This window comes from Rhea pennata, chromosome 4 (genome assembly GCF_028389875.1).
Source record: "Rhea pennata isolate bPtePen1 chromosome 4, bPtePen1.pri, whole genome shotgun sequence".
Classification (NCBI taxonomy): domain Eukaryota; kingdom Metazoa; phylum Chordata; class Aves; order Rheiformes; family Rheidae; genus Rhea; species Rhea pennata.
The window spans coordinates 29778352-29804367 of NC_084666.1; the positions used below are offsets into that span (position 1 = coordinate 29778352).

At 39.3% G+C, this 26016-nt stretch overlaps 2 protein-coding genes across 16 annotated transcripts in view; one reads left to right on the plus strand and one right to left on the minus strand.

The window, feature by feature from the left end:
• The first annotated feature begins 816 nt into the window (after positions 1–816).
• Positions 817–15510, plus strand: TMEM165 (transmembrane protein 165). Of its 4 annotated transcripts, XM_062575567.1 has the most exons (8): positions 817–1156; positions 1323–1397; positions 2377–2542; positions 5229–5454; positions 8010–8185; positions 9094–9276; positions 12130–12235; positions 13234–15510. In XM_062575567.1, the coding sequence occupies exons 4-8, from the start codon at positions 5379–5381 to the stop codon at positions 13308–13310; spliced, it is 618 nt and encodes a 205-aa protein (XP_062431551.1). In that variant the 5' UTR covers positions 817–1156; positions 1323–1397; positions 2377–2542; positions 5229–5378; the 3' UTR covers positions 13311–15510. The 4 variants fall into 4 exon arrangements, with proteins under 4 accessions (XP_062431551.1, XP_062431550.1, XP_062431552.1 ...); XM_062575566.1 differs by having other exon boundaries at positions 817–1397; XM_062575568.1 differs by lacking the exons at positions 817–1156; positions 1323–1397 and adding an exon at positions 2016–2094.
• A 3567-nt stretch (positions 15511–19077) lies between these two features.
• CLOCK (clock circadian regulator) overlaps positions 19078–26016 on the minus strand; it is a 70139-nt gene continuing 63200 nt past the window's right edge. For all 12 annotated transcript variants that reach the window (XM_062575582.1, XM_062575579.1, XM_062575574.1 and 9 more), the window contains one exon: positions 19078–24972. In XM_062575582.1, coding sequence (XP_062431566.1) covers positions 24793–24972 — 180 coding nt within the window. In that variant the 3' untranslated portion in view covers positions 19078–24792. The remainder of the gene's footprint in view (positions 24973–26016) is intronic.

The following is a 26016-nucleotide window of genomic DNA, read 5'->3' on the forward strand; positions in this document are numbered from 1 at the left end:
GCATGATGACAGTAACCATGGCTACACTGTTTTTTAAATAACCTATGAGAGCAGATGTAATGAAATACCAAGGAATAACACACACAGAAGCAGAATCACAGAGTCGTTGAGGTTGGAAGGGACCGCTGGAGATCGTCTAGTCCAACCCCCCTGCTCAAGCAGAGTCACCTAGAGCACGTTGCACAGGGTTGTATCCAGGCGGGTTTTTGAATATCTCCAGAGAAGATATTCAAAAACATCTTCTCTGCAAGAAGCAAGATATTGCTTCTCTGGGCAACCTTTTCCAGTGCTCTGTCACCCGCACAGTAAAAAATGTTCTTTTATTTGAACAGAATTTCATGTGTTTCAGTTTGTGCCCATTGCCTCTTGTCCTGTTGCTGGGCCCAAAATGAAGAGACTCCAGCCCCATCCTCTTCACACCCTCCCTTCTGATATTTATATACATTGGTAAGATCCCCTCTCACTCTTAACCACTAGCTGTTAAGTGTTGTAAAAAAAAATTAATTACTGGGGAGATTATATCACTTAACACAGGAGTAGTCTCTTGCATTTACCAGTAAACATTTTGGTACTTCTCATGGTACTGGAGTGAATGATCAGTTTGCTGATACAGCATATGGATGTAGGTGTTTCAGCTTGTTTTCTACTTACATGCATGTATTTAACCATTCTTTTGTATATGAGAAGAATTTACAGATACTGAAGTGTATCTTATGTTATGAAATATCTAATTAAAAAGGCTATGGTATCTTTTATTTCCATTTTGTTAATTTCTTTTTTCAAATTTGAGATGTGTGTTTACAAAACAGTTTGCATGAAATGTTGTTCCCCTCGGGGCTGTCATAACCACCTTTTTATCAAGACTTCTATAGCTTTAGTTCACTGTGGAACAACCCTTTTTTGGTACTTTATCTGGGGGGAGGGGAGGTTGCTTCTTTTTTTTTTAATGATCCTCAGGAGGTTCCTTGAGCCTACTTCAAAGCATTTCGCATTTTACCAGCATCCTTTGTCCTGTTTACTAGACTGTTCGTTGCTGTCACTGATTCTGTCAGGATGTTTGGTTGAAAAGTGCTTGAAGCAGATACCTCTTGGGAGCGCTGTACAAATACAGCCACGTCTCAAAGAGCACGTTCCTGACTTTGCCCACAGGGAAAGCGTGAGTGTATACAGCGTTTTTCGGGTTACACAGAATCCATCAGGTCTGCTGGTTTTGATACTTGTGCTTCTAGTAATCTAGATGTACATTATCATTTAGGCTGTATGTTCATGTTTTACTTCATTCCTGGGTATTTTTTTCCCTTCTTACATAATCGTGCTTTCAGCTCTTCAACGTGCTTTCTCCCCGCCTTAGGCACCTCAGATCTGCAGCAGCCAGACTCTCGTGCTCCTGGCCCAGGGTAGGTGTGCTTTCGGGACTTGCCCGCTTCTCCCTAAGAGGCACAAAGCCTCCCTGCCAGCTTCGTCGGGACTCCGATGAGAGGGGCTAATACCTGAATTTATAGTGCCGCTCGGGCAGCCTGGCCCCCGGCGGTTGGCCGTTGGCCCCGCCCCGCCTCCCCCCGCGCCAGGTGAGGAACGCCCCGCCCCCCCCGGCAGGGGCACCTGGAGCCCCGGGGGGGGGGGCGGGGCCTCGCCTCACGTGACCGCCACCCTGCCAGCGGGCTCACGCGCCGCGGGGGCGGGGCTGCGACGGGGGCGCGTCGTCAGCGGGCGCCGCAGCCAATCAGGGGCGGGCGCGGGGGGAGCCGTTGCAGGAAGCCGTTGGGACGGCTGCGGGGCAGTGCGGGTGGCGCTCGCCGGGGAGGGGCGATGACGCGGCGCCCCTAAGACGGCCTCGCCGCGGGGCCGCGCCGCGCCGCGCCGGTGCCCTCGCCGCCGCCTCCCCCGTCGCCGCTGCCGCGCTCCGCCGACATGGGGTCGCCGCCGGAGGGCGGCTGCCGCGGCCCTGCCGCACGGGCCGCCGCGCTGCTGCTGGCGCTGCTGCTGGCCGCTCCGGCGGGGCTGCGCGCCGCCCCGGAGGAAGAGCCCGGCAGAAACAAGGAGCCGCCGGCGGCCCCGCAGCCCGCGGGGCAGGGCGCCGAGCCGCGGGCAGAGGTGAGGCGAGGCGCCGGGCGGTGCGGGCCTGCGGGGAGGGGGGGGGGGGGCGCCGCCGCTGTCCCGTCGGGGGCCGGGCCGCCCCTGGGCCTTAGGCGCAGGCGGCAGCGGCGCAGGCCGGAGGCCTGAGGGAGCCGCCGGGCACGGCTGGAGCGGGAAGTGAGTGCGGACGGCGAGGAGGGGCGAAGTGCTCGTGGAGGACGAGCAGAAAGCCGGGGGAATGCAGCTCCTTCCCTCTGGGATGGAAGCCAGTGTTTCCTTACTGCTTTTTTATGTTATCAGGTAAAATGAGTTAAGACCTTTCCAGAGAACTAGTGGCTTGCGTTGACCGCAGACCATCGGGCACTGTCAGCACATGAACGCCTGTGTCTACGACATGGTCGTATTTTATCCTTTCCGCAGTCTTCAACAGTCTTGCTGCACGTGATTGCTTCAAAATCTGGAGAGGGTAATCTGCATCGAGCTGAAATGCAGTTCACTTTAAAAGTAGGACTTTGTAGAACTGTAAGAGGAAAAGAATAAGAAAAGGTGTATTTTACAGGAGAACAGGTTAACTTTATCTCAGAAATACATCAGTTCCCTGAGGCACCAGATTTAGTTTTCATACAGTATTTTTTGCTGGAGATGTCCTAAAGAGCAACATCTGACTGCAGTTTCTTTACACTGAGAGGAACTTCGTGCTGGTCTGTATGTCTGCTTCCAGGTACTGATCAGTAGCTCCGCTTGGTAGTTGTTGGCTGGGATCTGACAAGTGGAGGCATGTAGTGTATGGCGAAGATGAAACAAGCAAAAGAAAACAAATATCATGCTTACAAAACAATATACCATAAACATCATTGATGTTTTAATTTTAAATGTGAACTCCTACAGAGCAAACATCTCATGTAGGAAAGTACTGTAACAAAAAGCAAATACTTCTTTTTGTAAGAACTAGCGAATGATGATAGAAAAGTCAGGAAATTCGAAAGTGAGCTTTAACAGCGATCAGAACAGAGTTGCCCTCGTTCTGTCCTAGGAAGAAGGTACTGACAGCTTGTTTGTTTGGTTGGGTTTTTTTTTTGTTTTTCTTTGAGTTATATATGGGATAAGCATTTACAGGAGGCAGATTATGCTAGCATGAGTGTGAGCTGGTGCTGAAAGTCCCAGCCTCCTCTGCACCTCTGGTTACACATTCCCAACATCTCTCTTACAGCAACATGAGAAAGGCAATGGGAATGTGCAACCAGCTGATGGGTAATATCTATCTGGTGGTGGTCTGGGCTTTAACTGGCATATGCTGATTGTGAAACTGCCACCACTCTGGTTTGTTTAGCCTGGAAGGCTTTTCACATTTTAAAATAAATAAAACTATCAATTGCCATTGCTGTATCTAAGCAAGCATCTCTGTTGTACACAGAGATTCAATCACGTGCAGTGATTGAATGGCAATGGTAAAACTTAGGTGATCGTTAAAGTGTGAAAAAAGCACAGCTAGTTGTTCTTTGTAAATAGCTACATATTCACTGTTTTGTTGCAGAATGCTATGTTAGTGATAAAAAAAAAAAAAAAAGATTGTAGATGTGAGGTAAAAATTAGCAATTGTGTTTTACCAAAAAATATTTTTAACTCAAGACTTCATATAGATTAACTTATAAGATGAAAAGTATTGTTTTCAAGTGATCAGTTTTTTTTCCTGCTTCATTATATTATATGAAATGTAGTATGTTTCTTTTTTTGCTTTCATATATTATATGAAATATAAAAGCCAGCATCTTGTTTGGCTGAAGATAAAATGCTTTGCTTAGCCTATAATTTTCTCTTCTCTGCTGAAAGAAATGTAGTGATTCGTTATGAAAAATGGATTTGAGACATCATCTAACGAGCACAAATTGAGAAACTCATAAATTATTTTCTGATGATAATTTCTTGTAAAAAATCTCAGATGCTCACTCTTAGTAAGTTGAATTGGGGAGATGCTATTTGATACTGTTTAGACAAAGTAGCTTGACCAAGAACTAATGTTTTACTGGATAAATATTTTTGTACTAAACCATGTTTGCTTACATGCTGGTGGGGGAGAGCTGACCTCTCTTTCTGACATTATAAACAAATGAAAGAATATTTTGGTACAACTCAGAACCCATCAGTTATTCTCAATATTTAAGATCAATTTTTTTTATATTAAAGCTACTTAAATTTTGTTGTTGGGTTAGGGACATTTATTGCCAGATGATCACATGGAGGACAAAAATCATTAACATACCATTTTATGTATGATATAGAGCTTAAAATTTGGTAATTATCAAAAATTATTTTATGACACTCTTTGAAGGGAGGAAGTTCAGTGGAGGGTCACTTTACTAAACTTGTTACGATCTGTCTCTGCTCACAGATGTATTAAAACTAACTTTTTCAGCCAGTTCTGGTCAATCATGTGAACATCAAACTCCAGATTCCTTGTTTTGGGTCTTGCTTTTGATTGTAGGTTTCTTAATCTTTATAAAATTAAATATTTTGATTAGTAAGTGATATTAGGAATGTGCTGGCACAGTTTCACTATTAGAAAGTCTTTATACTTCTTTAAAACTAGCTCTTAAGTGTGTACAAAGAAGGCTTAAGAAAACTTGCGTAAAATCTTAGTTGGCTTAGATGCTGAGATTCTGCAAGGGAGGAAGGTGACAGTGACAATTTTCAAAGGACTTCATATTTCTGCTAAGCTATCATAAATGCCTCATTTTAGTTTGAAGAGTTTAAGTCTCAATTCCTATCAGAAAATTGCTTGTTTGGTCAAGTTACCAGTATCATGATATAAATAAATAGCCAAGGACCATACAAACAGCAGTATTAGAACTGAGCTGAGATTACTTTCCTCTGTTTCATTGTAGTAGTGATTCTTATATTGTGATAATAATGTGTACAATGAAGTACTACTTTAATAATCAGAGGAGGATATTCTAGTTAAGTGACTGGAAATTTGAGGTAGATAGCAGCCAATACTGTCTAACAATTGCTAATACTGCATGAAATATGTATTTAAAACACTGCACTAGGCAGTATGATATAACATATCCAGTTACAAATGTAACAAATCTAGAGCTCAGTACTTCCAGGAATTAAATATTCAAACCTAATTAATTTTTTCCCATTTTTTACAGAAGGGGTCTTCACCAGTTGCTCCTGTTCATATTGTCAATGAAGAGTCAACTGACAAGACAAATTTGGGCTTCATTCATGCATTTGTGGCTGCTATATCAGTCATCATTGTATCAGAATTGGGGGATAAGACCTTCTTTATTGCAGCTATCATGGCAATGCGATACAACCGTTTGACTGTGCTGGCTGGTGCTATGCTTGCCTTAGGACTGATGACATGTTTATCAGGTTTGCACCCATTTTTCATTACATATACTTTCTAAATAAGTATATATTGTTATGAAATTAAATGAAAGGCAGTAGAATATGGAATTTCCTGTTTGAGGAGAGTATGAGGTTTTTCTGAGGGCTGTCAGACAGATCCAGCATTTAGACTCATAACTCTAGGTAGGTGTTTACACTCACTAGACTTCAATAGGAGTTTAAGGGAAGGGAGTGGCACTGGAAGCCTAAATACTTCCATGGATTTTGGACTACTAGATCTCTCTTTATTTTTAGTCCCTGTTAAGTTAGGGTGCCTAAAGAGAATGTGGAGGTGACTTTTCTTTTTTTTTCTCTAAGATGAAGGAGTCTTTCTATGATGATAGATTTCCCTTGACTGACTTGCATCCATGTATGTGTTACTTTTGACATGTACAAAGGCTGTTTGGATTTGTACTGGAGGATGCCGTGAGTGAAAGATTACGTTGTGTTATGATCCTTTGGGGTTCAGAGTCTTGACAGAGGTAAGAGTTTGGAGGGAGGTATCAAATAGCACTTAAGCACCCAAAGCTGCAAGTTTCTCATTTAGCCTTAATTATAGAATAGAGCAGCCTTCAGGTATACATTGGATGCAGCAAAAGTTTTACGGTATGCGTGCTCATTTCTTGCCATGAGTATTCAAGAAATATTTGAAATAGCGTGTGTTAGTTTATATGCACTGGAAATGGGAGATTAACTGGTTTCGGGCTTCTTGGTATTTCTCCAAATGTTCTTCGGGTGAGTTGCAGTAAATGGCAGTTGTAGAACAGGTTTCATTTGCATGTATTTAGTGAAAGCATTGTAAGTGTTTCTTCTGTTACTCAGTGTAACGTTCGTTGGATCTTGTTTCAGTTTTGCACTGCTTGCTTGGGGTAACTTTCTTTATTATCATAGGTGATACTGTATTCTGCGTATCTTGTTTTCCTTTGTTCCCCTTCTGCCCGTTGCAGCGTGTGCGTGCTCTCTTTTTTTAATGGGATTTCTTCTTTCAAATATTTTCTTGATTTTTTTCATAAAAGTTTTCTAATTTATCCCCCAATTTAGAGGCTCCCAACTATTTCTCCTATTCAAAAAGCAGCCATTTTTTTTCTCTGTCCTTATTTCTTACAAGCTGTGTCTAGAACTTTCAGTTTTGTTTTCTTATTATTATTTATTGTTTTTTTTTTTTAAACCCCACCTTGATTTCATGAAATCTTTCTCAGTCTCTTTTTGGAGCTGGTGAGTTTATTTGGGATGTTTTTTCAATCTCTGTTCAGAAGCAGTTTTATCATTATGACAAAAGTAAGCTGGCTCACCATTCTGATTGTTTCACTCCTATGCTTTGGGTGTGACAATACTAAAAAAGATGTTTTTGAATACATTTTCTTACACTGTTCTATTACAGTCCTTAGTTTTTAAAAAGAAGTTTAGCTAAATTCATTTTGCTGATGCTTGTATGTATGTACAATGTTTACTAATACTACAGCCTAATTTATTCCCAGTTTGATAGTTTTACTTTTGGCAGTGGCAGTACAGATAAACTACTGGATGGTGTAGTAACTTCTGAGCCCATTTTGAACTAAGAAGGTGATGCAAGAATGCACATATATGATAATATGTTTTCATTTAGCTAACTGTATATGCAGTAAAACAACTGAGACAGCTGTGAGTGCATGGTATAAACAGCTTTGAATGTTAGGTGTGGGGTTTTAATTTCTCCTATTTATACGGATCTCTTTTGATCAAAAATACTAACTAATCTCAGCTGGTAAAGAAATCATCCTATATTTCTTGTTTGAGAGCTAGCTCTAGCTTAATTTGATCACATTCAGTGTCTATAAAAGTAGATGCAATGTGGAGGCTGGTTTTGGTCTTCGAATGGGAGGTTAGGCTTTTATGCCTCTACCTGATCAGTGCTTTCAAATTATGGAAAGACCAAAGGTGATGACCTTGTATGTATGTTGGGAGTATGGGAGATAAATGAATTTCAATTTGTAGGTATTTACATTTGGCAAGAGAAAGACATGAATTCAGGCAACTGGTGCGTATTGTTAGTAAATTTATCTTGTAGAAAATTATATTCTGACTTTATCTGATAAAAGATCCAGATCTGAAATAAATGAAAAAATAATTGGAAAGAGATGCTGTCTAACATGTAGTCATCTATATAAATGGAATTAACTGATACAGACCATGACTAATCTAACAAGCTTTGCTAAGCTAACTTGGCGTGCTTGAGAAAGGCAAGACATGCTGTCCTTGATTGAAAGGATAACTTAGCTTCAACTGACTCTTCAGAATAGCAGCATGTCAACTTTGCCTTGCTGTTCTTGATCTGTGCTAACAGACTTCAGTTTCTGGTGTGACCAGGAATGCTTGGAGTTGCTAGAATGTTGTTATCATGCAAAAATGTAAAATGATATGAGATTAACAAAAAATGAATTATTTACACAACAGTAGGTATTTGAGTCACAGACTTTACTAGTGAGCGTTTCTTAGATATGGGGAGAATAATTATGATCCTCATGATTATATTTGAAATGACACATCTGTTCTCTTCCCAGTTTTGTTCGGCTATGCCACCACAGTTATTCCTCGTGTGTACACATACTATGTGTCAACTGCACTGTTTGCAATTTTTGGCATCAGAATGCTTCGAGAAGGCTTGAAAATGAGCCCAGATGAGGGCCAGGAGGAGCTGGAGGAAGTTCAAGCAGAAATTAAAAAGAAAGATGAGGAAGTAAGTCAAACTTTCTGTGAAATGCAGTTAATAAAATAGTTAAAGCCTTGAAGCTGCAGAACTACATTATGTTTCATGCCCAGACTGCTCAGCCATGTGTGTGACTAATAATCTAACACAGCAAATGTGTGATAAGCTAGACAGAAGTGAGCTGCTGGAGACTGTTTCAACAGATGACTCCAGTTCTGTGATATGTCTGTCTTGTCAGAAGAAATGGAATTTTCTCCATAGAATCCAGTTTTGAAAAAAGTACTTACTAGCATAAAGGACATTAATTCTTGTATTTTCTTTTATTTCTCTTACACTTACATAGAATAACAGTAAGATTTGTTATGTTGCAGCAAAGGTCTCTGTCATTATAGTCTTCTAAAGGGACTTGTCCACTTTCAAGAAGTAGTGTGAAACATTTAATCTTATTCCTTGTAAGTGTTTTTTTATTCTTTTTTTTTCAATCCTCCTTTCAAAGCCACCTCTTAGAAAGGTATAAACTTAAGATCTTCATAGTCCTAAGGTAACTTAAAAGCAACAACGTTTTTCCCACTGTGAAAGGGAGAGGGAATCCTTGCTTTAAAAATAGGAGGGAATCTGTAGTTACAAACCAATTATCATTCCTACTGAAACCATGCAAGTGCAAGCTTTAAGATGGACAGTAACTGGAGGCTAGAGATGATTACAAGTATAATATGTAACTAGTTTTCTCAAGTGCTGTCTAATATAAATAACATGGATAATGAAGCATTTGGAGGCTAATAACACTTCAGGTATTAAGTGACTACCTTTGTACTTGAAGTGTTTGATTTGGGCTGTATAGATGACATTCATAATCTTATGTTTTATTGTTTTCTCTTTTTTTTCCTTTTTTGTTTGTTTGTTTGTTTATTTATTTATTTTTTGCTTGCCCTCTACAGCTTCAGAGAACTAAACTCTTAAATGGACCAGGCGATGTGGAAACAGGGCCAGGCACCACTATACCCCAGAAGAAATGGTTACACTTTATTTCTCCAATCTTTGTTCAAGCTTTTACTCTGACATTTTTAGCAGAGTGGGGTGATCGTTCCCAATTAACAACTATAGTCTTGGCAGCAAGAGAGGTGAGTGTTTCAGAATGTCCGCTGTCCTTTTGCCCTCTTTCACTTGCAGGTAAGCCAGAGACAAAATATCCTTGTCTGAGGCATCAGATTCACACCTGCAGCTTTATTTTGCCTTAGTTAATGTTACAGCTGCACTAAGATCTGAAAATAAATGAGGCTCTGTGTATTATTAAAACTATTGTTATATGATTAGGACTGCACTAGCATTTCTGAAAATAATTGTTCTATATCGTACAGTTGAATAAATTGCTCTTTTTTCACAGTGTTAAGAAGTGTTACAGAACCTCTTTTCCTTTGTGACATGTGAGGTAGATACAGTTTTAACACAGTAGCTTTATAAAGAGACCTTCATCTTAACAAACTGCTGTTACAGATAGCTCTTTTTAAAAATCTAAATGCACTTGTTGCAGTGTATAGAACTAAAATAAATTCCAAACTGCTGTGCAGTAATGCTGTAAATGAAATGATCACCCTCATCTCAAAAGTAAGAAGCAGAAGAAAGAGGACATACTCTTATTCAGCAAGGTGATCAGAAGGCATGTAACTGTAATATATTTAAAAGAAAACTAAAGCTTATAGTCACCCTCTCAATAAACAAAGTAGTCTGCCTGCACTGCTTGCAAGCATTGAGATCATTTACATTTTTTTCCTAGGACTCGTGCTTCTCTTGGTGCACTTGTAGACCTTCTATAGGAATAAATCAGGACTGTGTAATGAAAGAGGCTATAGTCTGCAGGAACCTCTTGCCTTTATTATAGAACAGGGAAGGCGCTTAGAGCAAATGAGGCCGGGAACAGCGGAAAGAGAGAATGATCTGATTGTTCAGTTGGCAGCTAAATGCCATGTCAGAAAATGAGGAAATATTACTGCCTTTGTCAAAGTTGTTATAAGGTGCTAGACAAATTACTTAAATTTCACAGGTAGTTGTTGACTTCTCTTCTGCGTTTTCCAAGTGTCCTTCAGACCCTGGGGTCTGATTTGTAAAACACTAGCTGTTGCAAGTGAAGACAATAGGTGCTGTGCTTTTAACGTATACATACTCAGTACTGCAAAAAACCCAAATACAATATATCTTAATCTTGGCTTTCAAAATCAATGAATGATTTGATGTAGATCTTCTTTCATTTTATCTATGAGATTAATTTGTACTCCTTTGTTTCATAATTTATTTAGGTAAAATCCTTGTTTGTGAAATACTAAGATAGCATTTTTGCAATATTTTGAAAGCTACAAAGAACGAAATTATCTTTCTGTTCTGATTTGAGTAGTGTAGTAAGTCACTGATTGTATGTTCTTCAGTGAAGAGAAAACAAAATATTATATGGCTGCTCATCAAGTGAGTAGTATCCATCTGTCACAATGAATGAAACAGGGCTCCTTTGGAGAAAAAGGTGATAATGTAACTGTCTTGGTGCATATGCAAGGGGAACCAATTAAATGTGTCTTAATGAGCTTAATCCTGACAGCAGTCCTTGAACTTGATTCAGCACCTTTTATTAGCTACTTCTGTGTAAGAATTGTTCATCTGTCAAAGTCTTTGAGAAGGAAAAGGGAAGAGAAATTCCATCATGTCATACTAGCTGACTTTGCCTTGGCTGCATTAGAGCACTTCTAAGAACACCCTAATGGAAGCAGTTGTAAGTTGTTATCTTGCAGGGAGAACATTAGGGGATTGTGGCAGCAGGAGGGATGCACTCTTTGCCAGTGGGCTTTATATAATTATTGACAGCAGAGAAATGAGGAGGCCCAGGAATATTTGATTCTGTTCCAGATTCTGGAGGTGAATGTGTCCTAGGAGGCACAGCTCTTCAGGTCTCTCTCTTTTTCCCCTTCACTTGGAATGACTGCTGTCTTACTCCATCAGCTTGCTCCAGGTGTAGGCTTCTTAGTCAGCTGCTTTCTGTCTGTTCTTTGTTCCATACTTGCTAGCTTTCCTCACTGCCTTGTGGTTTGGGTTGTCTTAAACAGCCAATGTTGCCCATGTCGTCTAGGGAGCAGATCATTTCCTGAGTAAGATTTCTGTTTGGCTTTTCGAGACTTCGTGCATTCCTCGTGTGAAAGCAGCAACTCTTAATTCTCTGCGATAAAAATTCTCACTTCATTTTCTGAAGAAGAGATTTGCAGGGGACTCTACTATTCCTACTTTCTCTGCACAACAAGAAGTGGTGCTTTTCTTACCTTGCTTTCTTCATCTTTCACTGGAAATTAGTCCTCTGTTTCTAGTACCCAGGTCTCTGTTTTTGAGGAGTTTAATACATACACTGTCCTAAACTGCATAATTTATAAGCAGATCTGAGGAACTTGTTTAAATAGTAGATTTGTTAATATATTGAGTAGCAATTCTTTATGTAATGATGCAAAAAATTTGGAAAGCAGTTTGTCTTCTGAAATTAGTCTTTCTTCCCTCTTTGCTTGATATTTTGGGGTAGAACACAAGCCTGTGAGGCTGTTCCACAGGTTTTTTTTTTTATCTTGATAATTAGGCTACTGTTCTTCCAACTGATGCATACTTTTGTTTCTCAACAGCCACCACCTTCCCTCTGGAGGTTGTATAATTGTTTAAATTCAGCAAATTGAGTTCTGAATCTATATTTAACCACTTTAAGATGCTTCTTGGTTGAAACATGCCGTGTGTTCCTGTATTAGTAAGATTCAAGTCTCTCTCGCAAAGTAAACACTGGAAAATATTCCATGCACTTGACAGTGTGTAACAACAGTCTGAAATCGTGATTCCTTCATGGTAGGAGGCTGTTGAAAGATGAACACATTTTCAACTGTGCTTGTTTCACTTCTGTTTTTTTTTTTTTTTTTTTTTTTTTTTTTTTGTGTGTGTATGTGTGTGTTTTTCCTCAGGATCCCTATGGTGTGGCAGTAGGGGGAACAGTAGGGCATTGCCTGTGCACTGGTTTAGCAGTTATTGGAGGGAGAATGATAGCACAAAAAATTTCTGTTAGGACTGGTAAGTGAAAATTCCTTCCTGCCAAAAAATGTATAGTAATGCCTGTGATGTAAATGACTATGTGCTTGGGAACAGTTACATGGTGACTGCGAGTACATGAAGGAGCTTAAAAGATAGTGTTTCTTGATGCTTTTGTAAATTCAGTTGGGATTTTCAATTTGTGGCTTTCTGCCTCCTCTCCCTCCCCTGGTCTCCCCCCCCCCCCCCCCAAATCAGTAGCTGGGGGTTACTTTGTGCTTTTCATAGGGCTGCTTCCTCCTGAAAGGCAGGGTGTTGCACAGCTGCCCCGCATCAGTGTGCTGCTTTGTGTTGCCCTTACTGAGAAAAGGCCAGGAGTTCAGCCATAATTAAACCTGATAGTTTACTTGATGTACAGTAATTTAAGGAATCAAATGTTACTTATAATTCCAGCATGGTCCTCTGGCCATAGGAATAGGCTTATTGGTCAGACCAAAGATCCTTCTAGCCTTTAAATATTTAGAGAGGAGTACATGAATGGGGCAAATACAGTGATTTTCCTGAATACTGTCCCACCTTTTGGCAGCTTGCAGCCCTGCAAACAGTTGATGCTTTTGATGATGTATTTTTTTCAGTACTTCAGTTACTTTAAACTGTGCAACAAATTTTAACCAGTATGTACCCCTAACTGATTGATTGCTCCAGCGTAAGAATATTATAAACATATTTACTGCCATATAGTGAAATATTCAATGATAAGAATTAGTCCCATTTTTACAATAGCTAAAGTATTACAATAAAACTAAGCTTCTTTCTAGGGATCAAAGCATGTTCTTGTAAGTATAGTTAGACAGTGGGATTACATGGAAATTCTTACTCTGTTTGAGCTAGAAATAACATCCAGTGTTTGCAACTTAAAAATGAAAGTAAAATCAATTGGGAATTGGACATCATTAAAATGGAACTGTGTAATGTATAATGAAGAATATTTAATTTGCTCAATATCTAATTTTTTGTTGGTTTATGTTTTTCTTTTTCAGTGACAATCATAGGAGGCATTGTCTTCTTAGCATTTGCATTTTCTGCACTATTTATAAGTCCAGACTCTGGTTTTTAAATTTGTTTTTCATCATTGCGAAAGAACAAGGATTGGAAGCGCTAAGCAGCTATCCTTGTGTGTTCTTGTATATAATGTACAGGCTTATAGTTAAACAAGCACTGAAGATGAGACACTGTACTTTTTGTAGTAAATGATTTATGGGATTGACACAGTTATGGACAGCGTCTGCAGTGGAGAGCTGCTCTTTGTCTGGTTTGTGTATTCTGCGATGCCTACTCCCTCGGTGGGATTTGAGCGGTTTTCTTATTTGCTGAACCTGGCTCAGCTGAGTTTTGAGGATCTACGTTCATAGCTGTTGAAGCTTCCCGTTTTCTTCCTCTGTTACACATGGCTACCTTTCCTGTTTCCTCAAGAGCTTATTCTGATGGCTAAGTAAACAAACAGCCTTCTCTGAAGAGACCATAAGTGTTTTGTTCCATGTTGCTCAACAGAAAGCGATAAGTAGAAAACTGCTGACTCTCACCTCCAAGTTCTTCGGTACCAGGATGTGGCCAAGGCTGGATAAGCTAAGCAACAAGAAACCTGGGAGCAATTCCTATACCATTGAATGGCTAAGCCACCAGTGGGGAATTTTATAAATTGAATTTAGAGAGCAAACTTCTTAATCAGGGATTTTTATCAGGAAATTAATGTGTGGTGATTACCAAACAACTATGTTCAATATGCAATCTATCTGGAGCTAATATTGTTCGACTTTTTCTCTTTTATTTGAAAAGAGTGAAGTATAGAGAAAGTAAAGTGGTGCATTCCCAAGATTTGAACAATAACAGAATTCTTAGATTTAGACGTGTTCCTATTTTTCTTTTTAGAAATAGAAATGTAACCTAGAGGAGTATTAATAAAGCATAGTGTCTCCATTTGAGTTACTTTCAGTATTTTTGATGATTCTCATAATTCTTGTCATACAGGTTAAAATGATTTTCTATTTAAGGTGAGGAAAGTTTGCTAAAATTATTTCAGGTATTGTTATAAAGACCACTTATAAAGGCTTTGTGAACTGATAAAATATTGATAGTTTAGGATATGTGGGTTACTGAAATACATGCTACTCTCTGCTTCAGTGAGGACTTGGGTTCTGAGTTAATAGCTTGAACAACCGACTAAGATATCAATAGCAGGCTTGTGAAGTAGAAGATACAGTTGTTAATATTATGTATTTGTTTTATTGATGCTGAAGTAAGGGTTACAAACTTGACTGTGCAATTTGTAGCTCAAGAACAGAGCGTTCCCTAGTCCTTATCTGCCAAGAAAAACCCCGTAACGCCACATTCTCTAACTGTAAGGCAGCCGCAGCTCAATACCTTTCAGACACAGTAGTGTGAAATAATTTCAGGCTCCAGGTCTAAACATTCATGTCTTGACCTGAAGGAAAGTTGCTGCCTGGCAGTACCGCAGTAAAATCTTGGATGATGCAATGCTGTGGGTTTTTTTAAATCCAACGTTGTAGCCAATAACTGGCCTGTTCTTTCCCACAGCCTAGAAATGCAGTTACTGGAGTTGCCTAAACCCTGACTTGGAGGGGATTTGTAGGAGAGGTAATGTTAAAACAGGGCAGGAACAGAGATCCCAAGGCAGGGGCAGACCTTAACTTCGAAGTGCCCACTGGACAGCTGCTGCATTGTATTAACCAAAAGTGGTGCTGCTGGGTTACAGTATGTTCAGAAGGATGTGTCCTGGGGAAAGTAACTATGGTGCTGCAGGCTGCTGTTCCTTCCCCAAAAATTCCTTACTCAAAGAAAAGCCAATCCAGCTGGCCAAATTCCAATGTAGAAATTTGCTAAACTTTATATGCTCTACTCAAAGATGTTTTATGTTGATCATGTTTTACTATAAAAAACTATATAATGTATTGTTTGCAGAGGTAAGTGTGAAGCTGCTACTATTGTGAACTTAAAAGTTATGCCAAAAATTATTTTTGAACAATCACAGCAATGTATTTGATTGATTGTTGTCTAATTTCAATTAGGGAGATAAATAGGAATTTAATTTGAATGGTGGTCTTAAATCAGTGGTTGTGGTTAAAACTTGTTTCCTTGGATGCCTATGCATCACTGAAAATGATTTTATTACAAAATTAGCTATCTAAGCCCTGAAATTTTAGCAAAAGTTTTAACGGGCATTTTAGTAGTTGCTACAAATCCCAGTGGTTTAATTCTGTTGGAATTTTTCAGAATAAAAGGATCTGGTCATGATGTAATTGAAGCCTTTTGATGACCAAGGACTTTACTGATGTATTTTTAGCAGTGTTGTTTGCTGTCATTTCATGCAGCCTCGAAGCGCTTGTCAGACACCAGCCCTCCCTCTTGGATGCTGGCCGGTTCAGCCGTTAGGGGTTTCAGCAGCTTTCCTCATTTCCTCCTCCGTGCCGCTACCGCGTTGCCACCAGAGACGCGTGCGGCGCTGGGCTGGCCTGAACGAGCTGTAGACAGATTGCATGAGAAGAGGTGGCTTAGCCTTCGGGGGAGCTCTGCATCAGAAACTCCTAAATTTTAATAAGGCTTGTTCTTTAATGAAAAGGTAAAGGAAACAGGTCTTACTTGAAGAGAGATATTACTGGTAACTGGTTTACTGATCGCTGTACTGGTAACTGAAGTAAATCTGCTTGCTGTAGCTGGAACAGTTTGAGGAAATACACAGTGGGTGAAAGAAGGGAGAGGGGCTGATGCTGCGGAAACTCTCGATGCTTTCTGAATTCAGTCCTGAGCTAATGTTTTGGTGCTTGAGATGCCAAAGTGGTGTTCTTAAGGAATGTGTGTCTGCTTTGATTTTCCCCCTCCCCCCTCTATTTTGGAAGAAGTTGCCGATAGCTTCGTAGTGTGTCTACCTTCTCTCTCTTAGCTTCTCCCCAGTCCAAAAGCTGGAGTCAGGAGGAACCATATGGCACGTATAGCTGATTGAACGAGCTGCCCGTCAGGCTCGCTAGTGCACCTTTGCTCATTTCTTTCCTCCTTCGAGAGCCTCAGTGAGTTATATCTTGACAGAGGAGCCAGGCATGTGACTCTAGATTTTGTCTATTCAACACCTAGCTGGAGCATTGGCTTCCTATCATCCAAGATTTTGACAGGACAAACTATTTACCACCTGAGAGGAGTGTTAAGCCAGAGTTAAAACAAAAACACGGAACAGGCTGGATGGGGGAGGTCAAGATTTAATGTTTACAGAGATGCTTGAGCTATGAAATTGTAGCCAAAGCCTTGGTTGTGAGGAGACACTTCTAGAGTAGGGTAAGAGAACTCCTGAGGTTACTAAAACAACATACAGGTCAGCTTCATGTCAGCTGCACAGATGTGGTCAGTAACTGGTTTTAAAATTGGATTGATTTACTTTCTGATGTGTAAAAACAAAATACCAGCAGGGAGAAACATGAAGAATATTCAGAAGTGCTAGGTGTAGGTCTGTTTTAGTGGTTTTTACTCATATAGAGAAAATACAACTACAAGTCTAGATACAGCCAGGGATAGCAGTATTTGATCTGTCCTCACATATGTGGGAGGTACCATTTGCAGGGCTGAAAATTGCAAAAAAGCTGTTAGGTTAAATACAACATTGGGTTCAAGGTTGCAGGGCAGGCCTGATGTTGTACTGGTGGGCCAGTGTGGTCTTACAAATGTCCTCAGGCACTAAGTGTAGCCATAGCCTATATGATAGCCCTTTTAGGGGAAGGAGCGGGTGTTTTTATTAGCCAGCTAAGGCCCTACAGCTTTTCAGGGCCAACATATAGGAAAAAAAATGTTCTTTCCCTTTTAAATGGGTTTTCCCTTGAATATTAGCATATGAAACAAACATTAAGGTAACTGGTTGAAGTTTTAATTATTACTCTTTGCAATTTCTTTTTCATTTATAGCTACGGAATGTTAAATATAGCAAGTGAATGTTCAAGTGTAGAAGGCAAGGCTTTGTAAATCTCTGCACCTGCAACATGGAAAGTAAGCGTGCCACTGTCTAGCACAGATTTCCCATCCGTCTTGCAAGTAAGTGTCATTACAAAAGGCATGTTCAGCTCTGTGCATTCCAAAGGAGCTTCTAAGGCAGAAATTTGTATGTAAAAAAGACTGCATATGCACACAAATGAAGAGGTGACGTGCAGCAGCACGGTCACTGCCATCCAGGCTTGTGAAATGGAAACAAACTTGGCTGTCTGAACTTACGATGATGCTTAGTTCTGCTGGGGTGAAAAATGATCGTGTCCGCTAAGATGCTTAAAGGGAGGGCAAGCCTGTGCGTGATGTTGTTTTTAAAGGTGCATAATTTATTTGCAATTGCTAGGTAAAGCCTGTCTTTGCCACGGAAAGCGTAAAAGTGCACTGGCAGGATACAGATTTATCTTCATCATTGCTTAGTGCAAAGTTTTCAAAAGAAACTTAGTGAGCCAAAGTACAAGTAGAGTTCATAGTATTGAAGAGCAAGCTTGTTCTTAAAGCAGTATTTGCTCTTTGCGCTATGATAGCTGTTAGCTTCCGCTTTGGGAAGCCTGGAGGTTAAGGAGCGACTGTACTTGCTGAGTGAGTTCTGTCAGTGGCGCACTGCTGCTGTACAGGCTTCCCTCACACCGATCCCAGCACGCTCGGGCAGACTGCAGGGGGCTGCCGGCTGGTGCTTTTCTTCACAGCAGTGGGGTTGCAACAGGCTTCTTGAAAGGACGGTTTGTTGAATCCAAGGGTTAGTCCTAGAGTTTATTTTAAAAAAAAATCTCAGGCCTGAATGAGATAACCAGTTATCCTTAATTATGCCCATGTCCCTGCAAAAGCCACTATGTAATTTGCTCTTCCGTAATGACTTGGTATCATTACCTTGTCTTCATTAATTGTGGTAGTAAACTACAATTGGAAGTTAAAACTCTTAGTACGTTACGGCTGCAGACTTTTGCTAATACAGACACAGGTTAAATTTAACCTGTAACATTTTTGTAATGGTTGCACTTGTCTATATGTAGTATGTACTATAGATAGGTCATCCAGATGGTTTAAATCTGCTTTCTAAGGGAAAACATAGGCACTAAACAGGTGTAACAGTAATAAAGACTGTGCTACAGAGAATGCTATTAAGACTGTAAATTCTTTTATCTTTATTATACACTACCTTCTAATAGCTGACATCTTCTGGAATTTGTATTCCTATTGTTTAAGACCCAGAAGGCTCAAACACTGAGCTCACCAACCTTTGGCTTTCTAATCTTTCCAAGTACTTCACTGTTGTATTTTCCTGTGAGCATAGTTCTGGTTTCTGAACTTGCACAGCAGCAGACTGTCATTGCACAATATTGCTTCCTCTGTGGTAGCAGCTGTAATTACAGTTCTTGTTCAGTTTATGGAAAAATATTTCCGAAGTTCAATTTTAAGAAAACTGATAATCTTGCTTCCTACTCTTACCACTGGTGGGTGTGGATAGTTTTTTAACTACAGAACATACATAGCTAATCCTGTTTGGACTGTGGCATAAAGTGTTTATGGCATCTAAACCCAAGATAGAGCCTGTACAAATATTACTTAATTCCTAAAGGCAGATCATCAGCATCTTCACACTGGCATTGTGTGGTATTACTGAAAGAAAGGAACTGCAGAGTAAAAACATCTAAACCTGTTTTCTCCAGATGTTCAGCTTTAATTAGAGGATTTTCTTCCCTCCTCTCCTTCCAGACTTTCCTTAAACATTTATTTCAAGTTATTAAATTCTTATTGACATTCACACTTTGATCAATGCAGAAGGATCAGTAAGAAAGGATTGAGACCCTGACAAGTTATCACACAGCTCTCCAAAGCATCACTGCATGCTTAAAATCGGTTTTATTCTCAACTAAGTGACGTTTTTGCTGCCTTCTTCAGTAGCAGAGCCTGCATTTCAGATCACCCGTACTTTAAAAAATACTGTTTGTTTGGAAAATTCACCAACAGAGGAGATAATACCTAGGGAGGGGAGTTAAAGGGGTGTTTTGCCTATGGCAGAAGGTAAGGAAAGGGCCCTTTCCGAAGACTAGAGTCTGCCGTGCTGCTCAATCATTTTGTCAGACTGTAGTCTGTAGGCATGAAGACGCACAAGTAGTCTCAAGCTGTGCCCCTTCAAACAAGCTGAGCAATTTCAAGACAGTAATGTAACCACACAAATCAACGGTCTCCAGACTTCAGAGTGGGCCATCAATTTATGAAGAGATACAGAGAGTAGACAAGAAAAATACAGTATGCATTTTTACCAAAGTCTCACAAGTCATTTGTCTGAGTAGGGGAGAGAAGAGAAAATTGACATCAAGCAACTTTTCACAAGTCATCTGGCTGGAGAGGGAGAGTGCCTCCGCTACACTCGTAGAAAGGCTCTGGAGCTTTCTGATCAATTTGACATCAAGCAACTCAAAAATTTCTAGAGCCTTATAAGCTACAGAAAGCAAAATTTTAAACGAGTTACATTTATTCAGTTAAGAAATTGACAGGTAGTAATGGTCACATGAACACCAGGGAATTGTATCTACATCTCCTGACGTCAATATGAGTGGCACTTCTTTTTTCTTTTAAATGTATACAACTCTAAAGTCATTTAAAAAATACAAAACAAAACAAACTCAAGACACTGTGAAATCAACACTGCTTAAAAACTCCAAGTTCAATCTGATATATTTTAAAATAAATACTTTTTACCTTTCTTGCTTAAAAAAAAAAACACTCACCAACTGCTTTCAAAGCAGTAACATCTTTAAGACCATTCCTGAAAGTGTTTAATAAATAATTTTCCATTGATTGTCTATTATTAGTGCAACACCTCTCAGTCTTAGCTGGGGTCGCTATATTAGGCCATACAGTATTTTGTTCAGACACAGTGTTTTGTTTTGTGGGTTTTTTTCCCCCCTCCTTTTTATTTAGGTACACTTTCTCTGAATATAGCATTTCATGCTGGCAAAAATTCATGCAGATGACATAGCACGAAGCATAGCAGAGCCTAAAATTATTTAAAAAGAAAAAGAGAGACAGACAGACAGACAAGGAATGTAGTGTTAAAAATCATGGTACGGAAAAAAGCAACTACCCAGTCTCATGGACAACCAGACAATTTCAGATAGTCTCTCACAGTTGTCTCATCTACTATGATTTGTTTAAATATGTCTTTTTTTAATCCAAATTCACTTCAAATTCTGTCCAATTTTTTCCACCAGGGATATGTAAAAAAATAAAAATTATTAAAACTAATCATCTCTTTTTCCCCTTTTAATCAAAATAACCACTTTTGCAGCCCTCTGACTGTACATCATTTTAATGATTTCAAATAGAGACATTTACGAATCTGACATGTTTGACATCTCCTGATGCCACGACATTTAAAACACTCATAACAATACCTGGATTAAATCTTCAAAAAATATAAACAGCTCTTGAATTGACTTCAACATTCAAAAAAAAGGCCACATCTGTAAACCTTCAGTACAGCTTCATGCAAATTACAATCCTAAGGGACATTTAGGATTACTGAACAGGCAAATGAGCCTCCAGATGAGCCTCTCTCATAGGCAACTGTGCAACTTACTTACTTAAAGAGTTTCCTTCAAAGGAAGCTGCTGCCAGCAGGCCTTTCCCCTCACCATATTAAAACACAAAGCCAACCAGTTTCAGAAGCCTTTTAATCTTGCACTTTGAGCCTCAAAGGATCACCGTATTAAAGAAACATTTTCCAGAAATGTCTCTCTTGATAGTTTTATGCATGTTACACCTTGATGCCCCCTTTTTAACAGTTTCACTGACTACAGAAATAAACTGTTTCCAAATAGTCTTTTCAGTAAAGTGCTTGCTATTACTCCAAAAGAGGAAAAGAAAGTGCTATTTGACTCTTTAGAGAATTTCTGTGAAAAATTGCCTGAAAGAGCTTTATTTTATTTATTTTTACATAAAGCTGAAACAAGACCTATCTGTTGTAAGGATATTGGGTTATAATTTTGGTGTTTGGCAGTAGGCAAGGTGCCCACAGAAGGTGGTGACACACTGGAACGGTAGTGCAGAAGGTAAACCTTCTGGGTGAAATGGAAGGCATATGGAGAGCTCCTACTAGAATCCTTTCATATTTATATACAAATATAATATATATTAAATATAATATAAAAATAGCTATATTCTTCTTCTCTGAAGTTATCCTAGAAGCTTTTCTTCAAATCCTCACTCATCACAGACAAACAATTTCTGTCTTCTAAATGAAACAATTTCTGTCTTCTGAATGCCAGGCAACTACGCTGTTTTTACACTCCATTACGGACCACCAGAGCATTTCTTCATCAGTACAATCCTCTCCCTGACCAACTCCTTCCCTTCCGTTGCAGTCACTCCGTCGCGTTTGCACTCCGCAACCTGCAGCATCACAGCATTCATGACCATGCCCTTTATTAGGATGTTGCAAATGAGTCTACGACTGCAATAGAGTCAGGCAGAAGCAAAAGGCTGATTAAGAAAGAGGAAACAGCCCAGTCGTCCTCCAACTAAAAATCAAGGGCAGTTTAGCAAATGAGTAGTAGTGGAAGCCACAGACCCTTTAGCTATAAACCTGTTTGCTAGCAGTCAGAAAAGCATTCGCATCCTTGCACAGAATCTGGGTCTATGTGCTCACTTTTTTTTTTCTTTTTAATTAAAAGTTTGCCCGATTCATGGCAGGAATGTTTCAAATGCATGCTCTGTTTTTCCAGTTTCTTTGAATTTCCCCATCTCCTATACTTTCTCTAGTAGCTGGTAGTTTTATAACTGAATGACCTCTCTCTGAGGTTACACAAAGCTTCGTGATCAAAGCACACACTTCTATAGTTCTCTCCCAGTAGCTGTGCTATTGGCATCGTCTAATTTCTCTCACCTAGTTTAGCCTTTTTACTGACAGATCTATAGCAGCACACCAGAGCAGCTGGGGAGGGGAAGGTGGGAAGAGAAGTTTAAATGAAGCTTTAAATAAAAAGCTGCATTATTCAACCATCTGGCTGGTATCTTTTTCTTTTTCTTTTTTTTTTTTCTTTCTTTCTTTTTTTTTTTTATTCTCACTGTAATAGCTTATTTGACCACTATTCAATAGTTCTAACAGCACTGTTAAAGCTCTCCCAGTTTTCTTTTTTAGTGCTAGATTACCATTCTAACGGGTTAAAAATTTTATCTAACCTCTTTATTAAGCACAAGTACTGATAGCACAGACCTCTAGTTAACTCAGCTTAATTTAGACAGGTGGAATGGTGTGACAAGCAGAGTAGAGCAAGGCAAGATTTCTTCAGGTAAGACTTTACAGAAATGGGTTTCTGAGAATTACTCCAGCTCAGAAAATGTCAGAAATCCCTTTAAAGAACTGGGAATTTTCCTTGCTATGTTTGGTATTGGCAACTATTTCTTGCTCCAGGTTCTCTTTGGTACTGTATTTCTCCCACTCTCCTTCCTTTGTTCACTACTGTGCTTTTTGGTGCCAAACTCTTGCTTCATAGCTGGGGAATAACAAAGATCTAATGGAGGGACAAGTGCAGTGGCAAAGGCTGGCCTGAAAAGGTAACCGACCTTACCAAATGCTTGCTAAACTGGTGTTACCGGCCTGTGGGTTTGGTTCATCCAATAATACAATCAAACTGCTTCATAATATAAAATAGTCTATTACCATTTGATTACATTCATTCAACTTCTCCTCAGTGTTCAAGATTAATCCAGCTTTCTCTCCCTACTACTAATTTCAACTGTTTTTTGTTGATTTTTTTAAAAAATTATCAGATCTACCTTCATTTATTCATTTTTCCTCTGAAGTTGTCATCTTCACAAACTAGTACCATAAAATTCTACTTAACATTTACTTAAAATAGCACATCTTATCTGTTGGATCTTTTTATTATCTTTATAAAGCAAAGTTGCCTTCTGAAGTCTTAGTTCAGTGATATCTCTTAAATCAATAGCCTAGTAGTGTTAAATGCAATCATGATCTTCCCCCAATACATACTTTAAATGCCAAAAAACTGTTTTTTGAGGTTTTTTGTTTTTTTTTTTTTTTTTGTAAAATCTAATTATTATTCCTACTCCTGCAAAAGGAGTAATGTCTATTTTAGATCTATTTAAAAAAAAAAAATTATCCTCAAGGCCCAAGGACCATTCTGTGTCAGATTAGTGTTCGAGGGGGAGGGCCACTCAGAAATGCTCATGATCTCAACTCAGACCGTTACTGAAATGAACACAATACAGAAGTAGCTATGAAGCAGATACACAAGTTAGTCTGACAATGTACTAAGACTTCAAAATTGAAAATGGTTACAGATTCAACACATTGTAATTCAAGATGTTCAACATTATCACCTGAATTAAAATCAAGGCACTATGGGGTTTTTTTTGTTGTTAAAATGACCCTGAATCAGTTCTGACTAAAGAAAGGTCTAATTTTTGAAGGAGAATAAAAAGATTCCAACATATTTTAACAAGTTACAATTCTCACCACAGAGAAAGTGGTTAAAAAGTGCCCCAAAGGTTATTAAATGTAAAGATACTTTTGTGCAAATTACTCCTATAACTGAAACATTCTTGAAAATTACTGTCATTTTTTTAAACCTTTTACATAAATATTTCCAACTATGAACTATATCAAAAGATAGCTCTGGGGAATAAAATTCCAAACCATCTGCAGGAAAGCAGTGCAAATTCCTATTTTCCAAATAAAACGATGAATCAATTAAGAAATGATTGATGATATTCATGAGTCTGAATGTCCTGAACCCTGATGCGTGATCACCAGTTCAAACAGCTTCATCAATAATTTAACCTCGAGAAGTCAACTAACCGACACACTGTACCTCACCGAACAGACCGCCACATCACAGACAAAGCACAAACAAGAGACTTGTGCCCACATTAAAGGTGAAAATAATGATGCATCATGTTGTAAACAAAAGGCTAGAACAGAGGAAAACATTAGTCTCAGTATGGCGTGAGAATTTAGGGAAACATATTCAAACCTACAAATAACAGATTACGTTTTCATGCATCATATAAAATATTTTGCTCTTTCTCCTTTTATGCAGACATATACACAATATTTTACAGCATCTGTACAACAGAGAACTGGATTTCACACATTTTGAAAAAATTTACTGTCCCATAGTTATTTGAAAAAAATTAAATTTTTTTTGGACTATATTCCTGGCATTATTGTCAGCTAATTCAAACAATTGCTCCATGTCCATTTTAACACTTTAAAAATTTACAGGACTGATAAAAAATACCGATATTTTCAGCATCCCTCTCACTTCAGTCACATCTTGAGATTTCACCTGGACAAATTAACACATGGCAGCAAATCCTTTCGAACACAGAAACTGGGGCAACTATCGAAGCTGGCCGCGTCCCCATCTTCACCTTGTGGCTTTTCTTTAACAGCTTCCAGAAGCTAGAAGATCTCAATACTGTGGGGCGTTAGAAAGCCTTCGTGCTCCGAGCTTCGTAGCCTCAGCGCAACCGTTTATGGAACGGCCCCTCCTGGCAGTCTGCTCCAGGAAGCAGCAGAGCCCCCGCTATTGCTGCTGAACTTTGGAAGGGTCACTCATCTTGTCAGTCCTGTGCCGGGAGAGCTGCTGTTGCTGCTGAGATTGATGCTGCTGGTGTTGGGACTGAGTAAAAGTGCTTTGTTGTAGTGGGAAAGCAGCAGAGAGGATAAGCTGAGCTGACTGATTTCCATGAAGTAACCTGGACGTCTGAAGCATGCAAACGGAAAAGGATTATTTTTCCTGCGGCACTACGAAACACAGGCCTGGCTGCCTTTTAACTTTTCACATGGGTTTAGTTCAACTAATATAAACTCCTGCTTTGGTCGCTTAAACTGAACAAACAATGCAAAGATTAATTCACACCCATACAGCAAATTAGAGAAAACTGCATTTTGAGCATCTAACCAGTGGATAAAGCAACTGTGACTGATTTTTGTAACTTCCAGCGACAATGGGTAGCAACGCACAGCAATTTTATCTCCATTTAAAATCATAAGAGCCTAAGAGGGCTCAGGGAATCAGTTTTAACATGTCACCGCAGTCAAGTGAAAAATAGTGCATGACTTTATCTGCCAAAGCCAGAGTTAAAAATTAAAGGAACTCTGCCACAATTTGCAGACCCAAACATCCATTCTGAAGGAGATTAAATACTGTTTCCAGTAGTACTTATTCTTAGTTTTAATCTTCTTAGATGATGGCATTTAAGGGAAGCAAATAAGAATGGGTATAATGCACTTGAATGTCCCAATCCAGAAGAAACAATTGTGCAGCAGGAGGTAAACTGAACCACCAAATTACACTGCAAGAAACCCCAGTGAGCAGAGGCAGAAAAAGTACCAGCCTTTTAGGGCTTTAAAGAAGGGGGAGGGGGAAGAAAAGAAAAAAAAGGTTTTATATTATTCCAAGCTCTAGCACTTAGATAGTTTTAATTAGAAACCTAAACTTTTGCCTAGAAAGAAATTCTAGGACAAGAACAGACTTTTGGAGATCTTCACATTTCACAGAACTGTCTTTTCATCAGAATGAAGTCAAAACTCTGCAAGTTTTTTTAAATTAAAAAACAGGCATATAGACATCACCTACCTGCTAAGTACCTTGCTTGTTACAATATTTATCTGTGATGTGAGAGATTGTGTTCAAACCTGTGCTCTGGTTCAATTCAGCTCAAGAACCTCAGTCTCCTACGACCTAAATGAGAGCTCAAATGCAAATCACTGGCTATTCTTCAGTTTGCTCTTTGATCAGAAATTT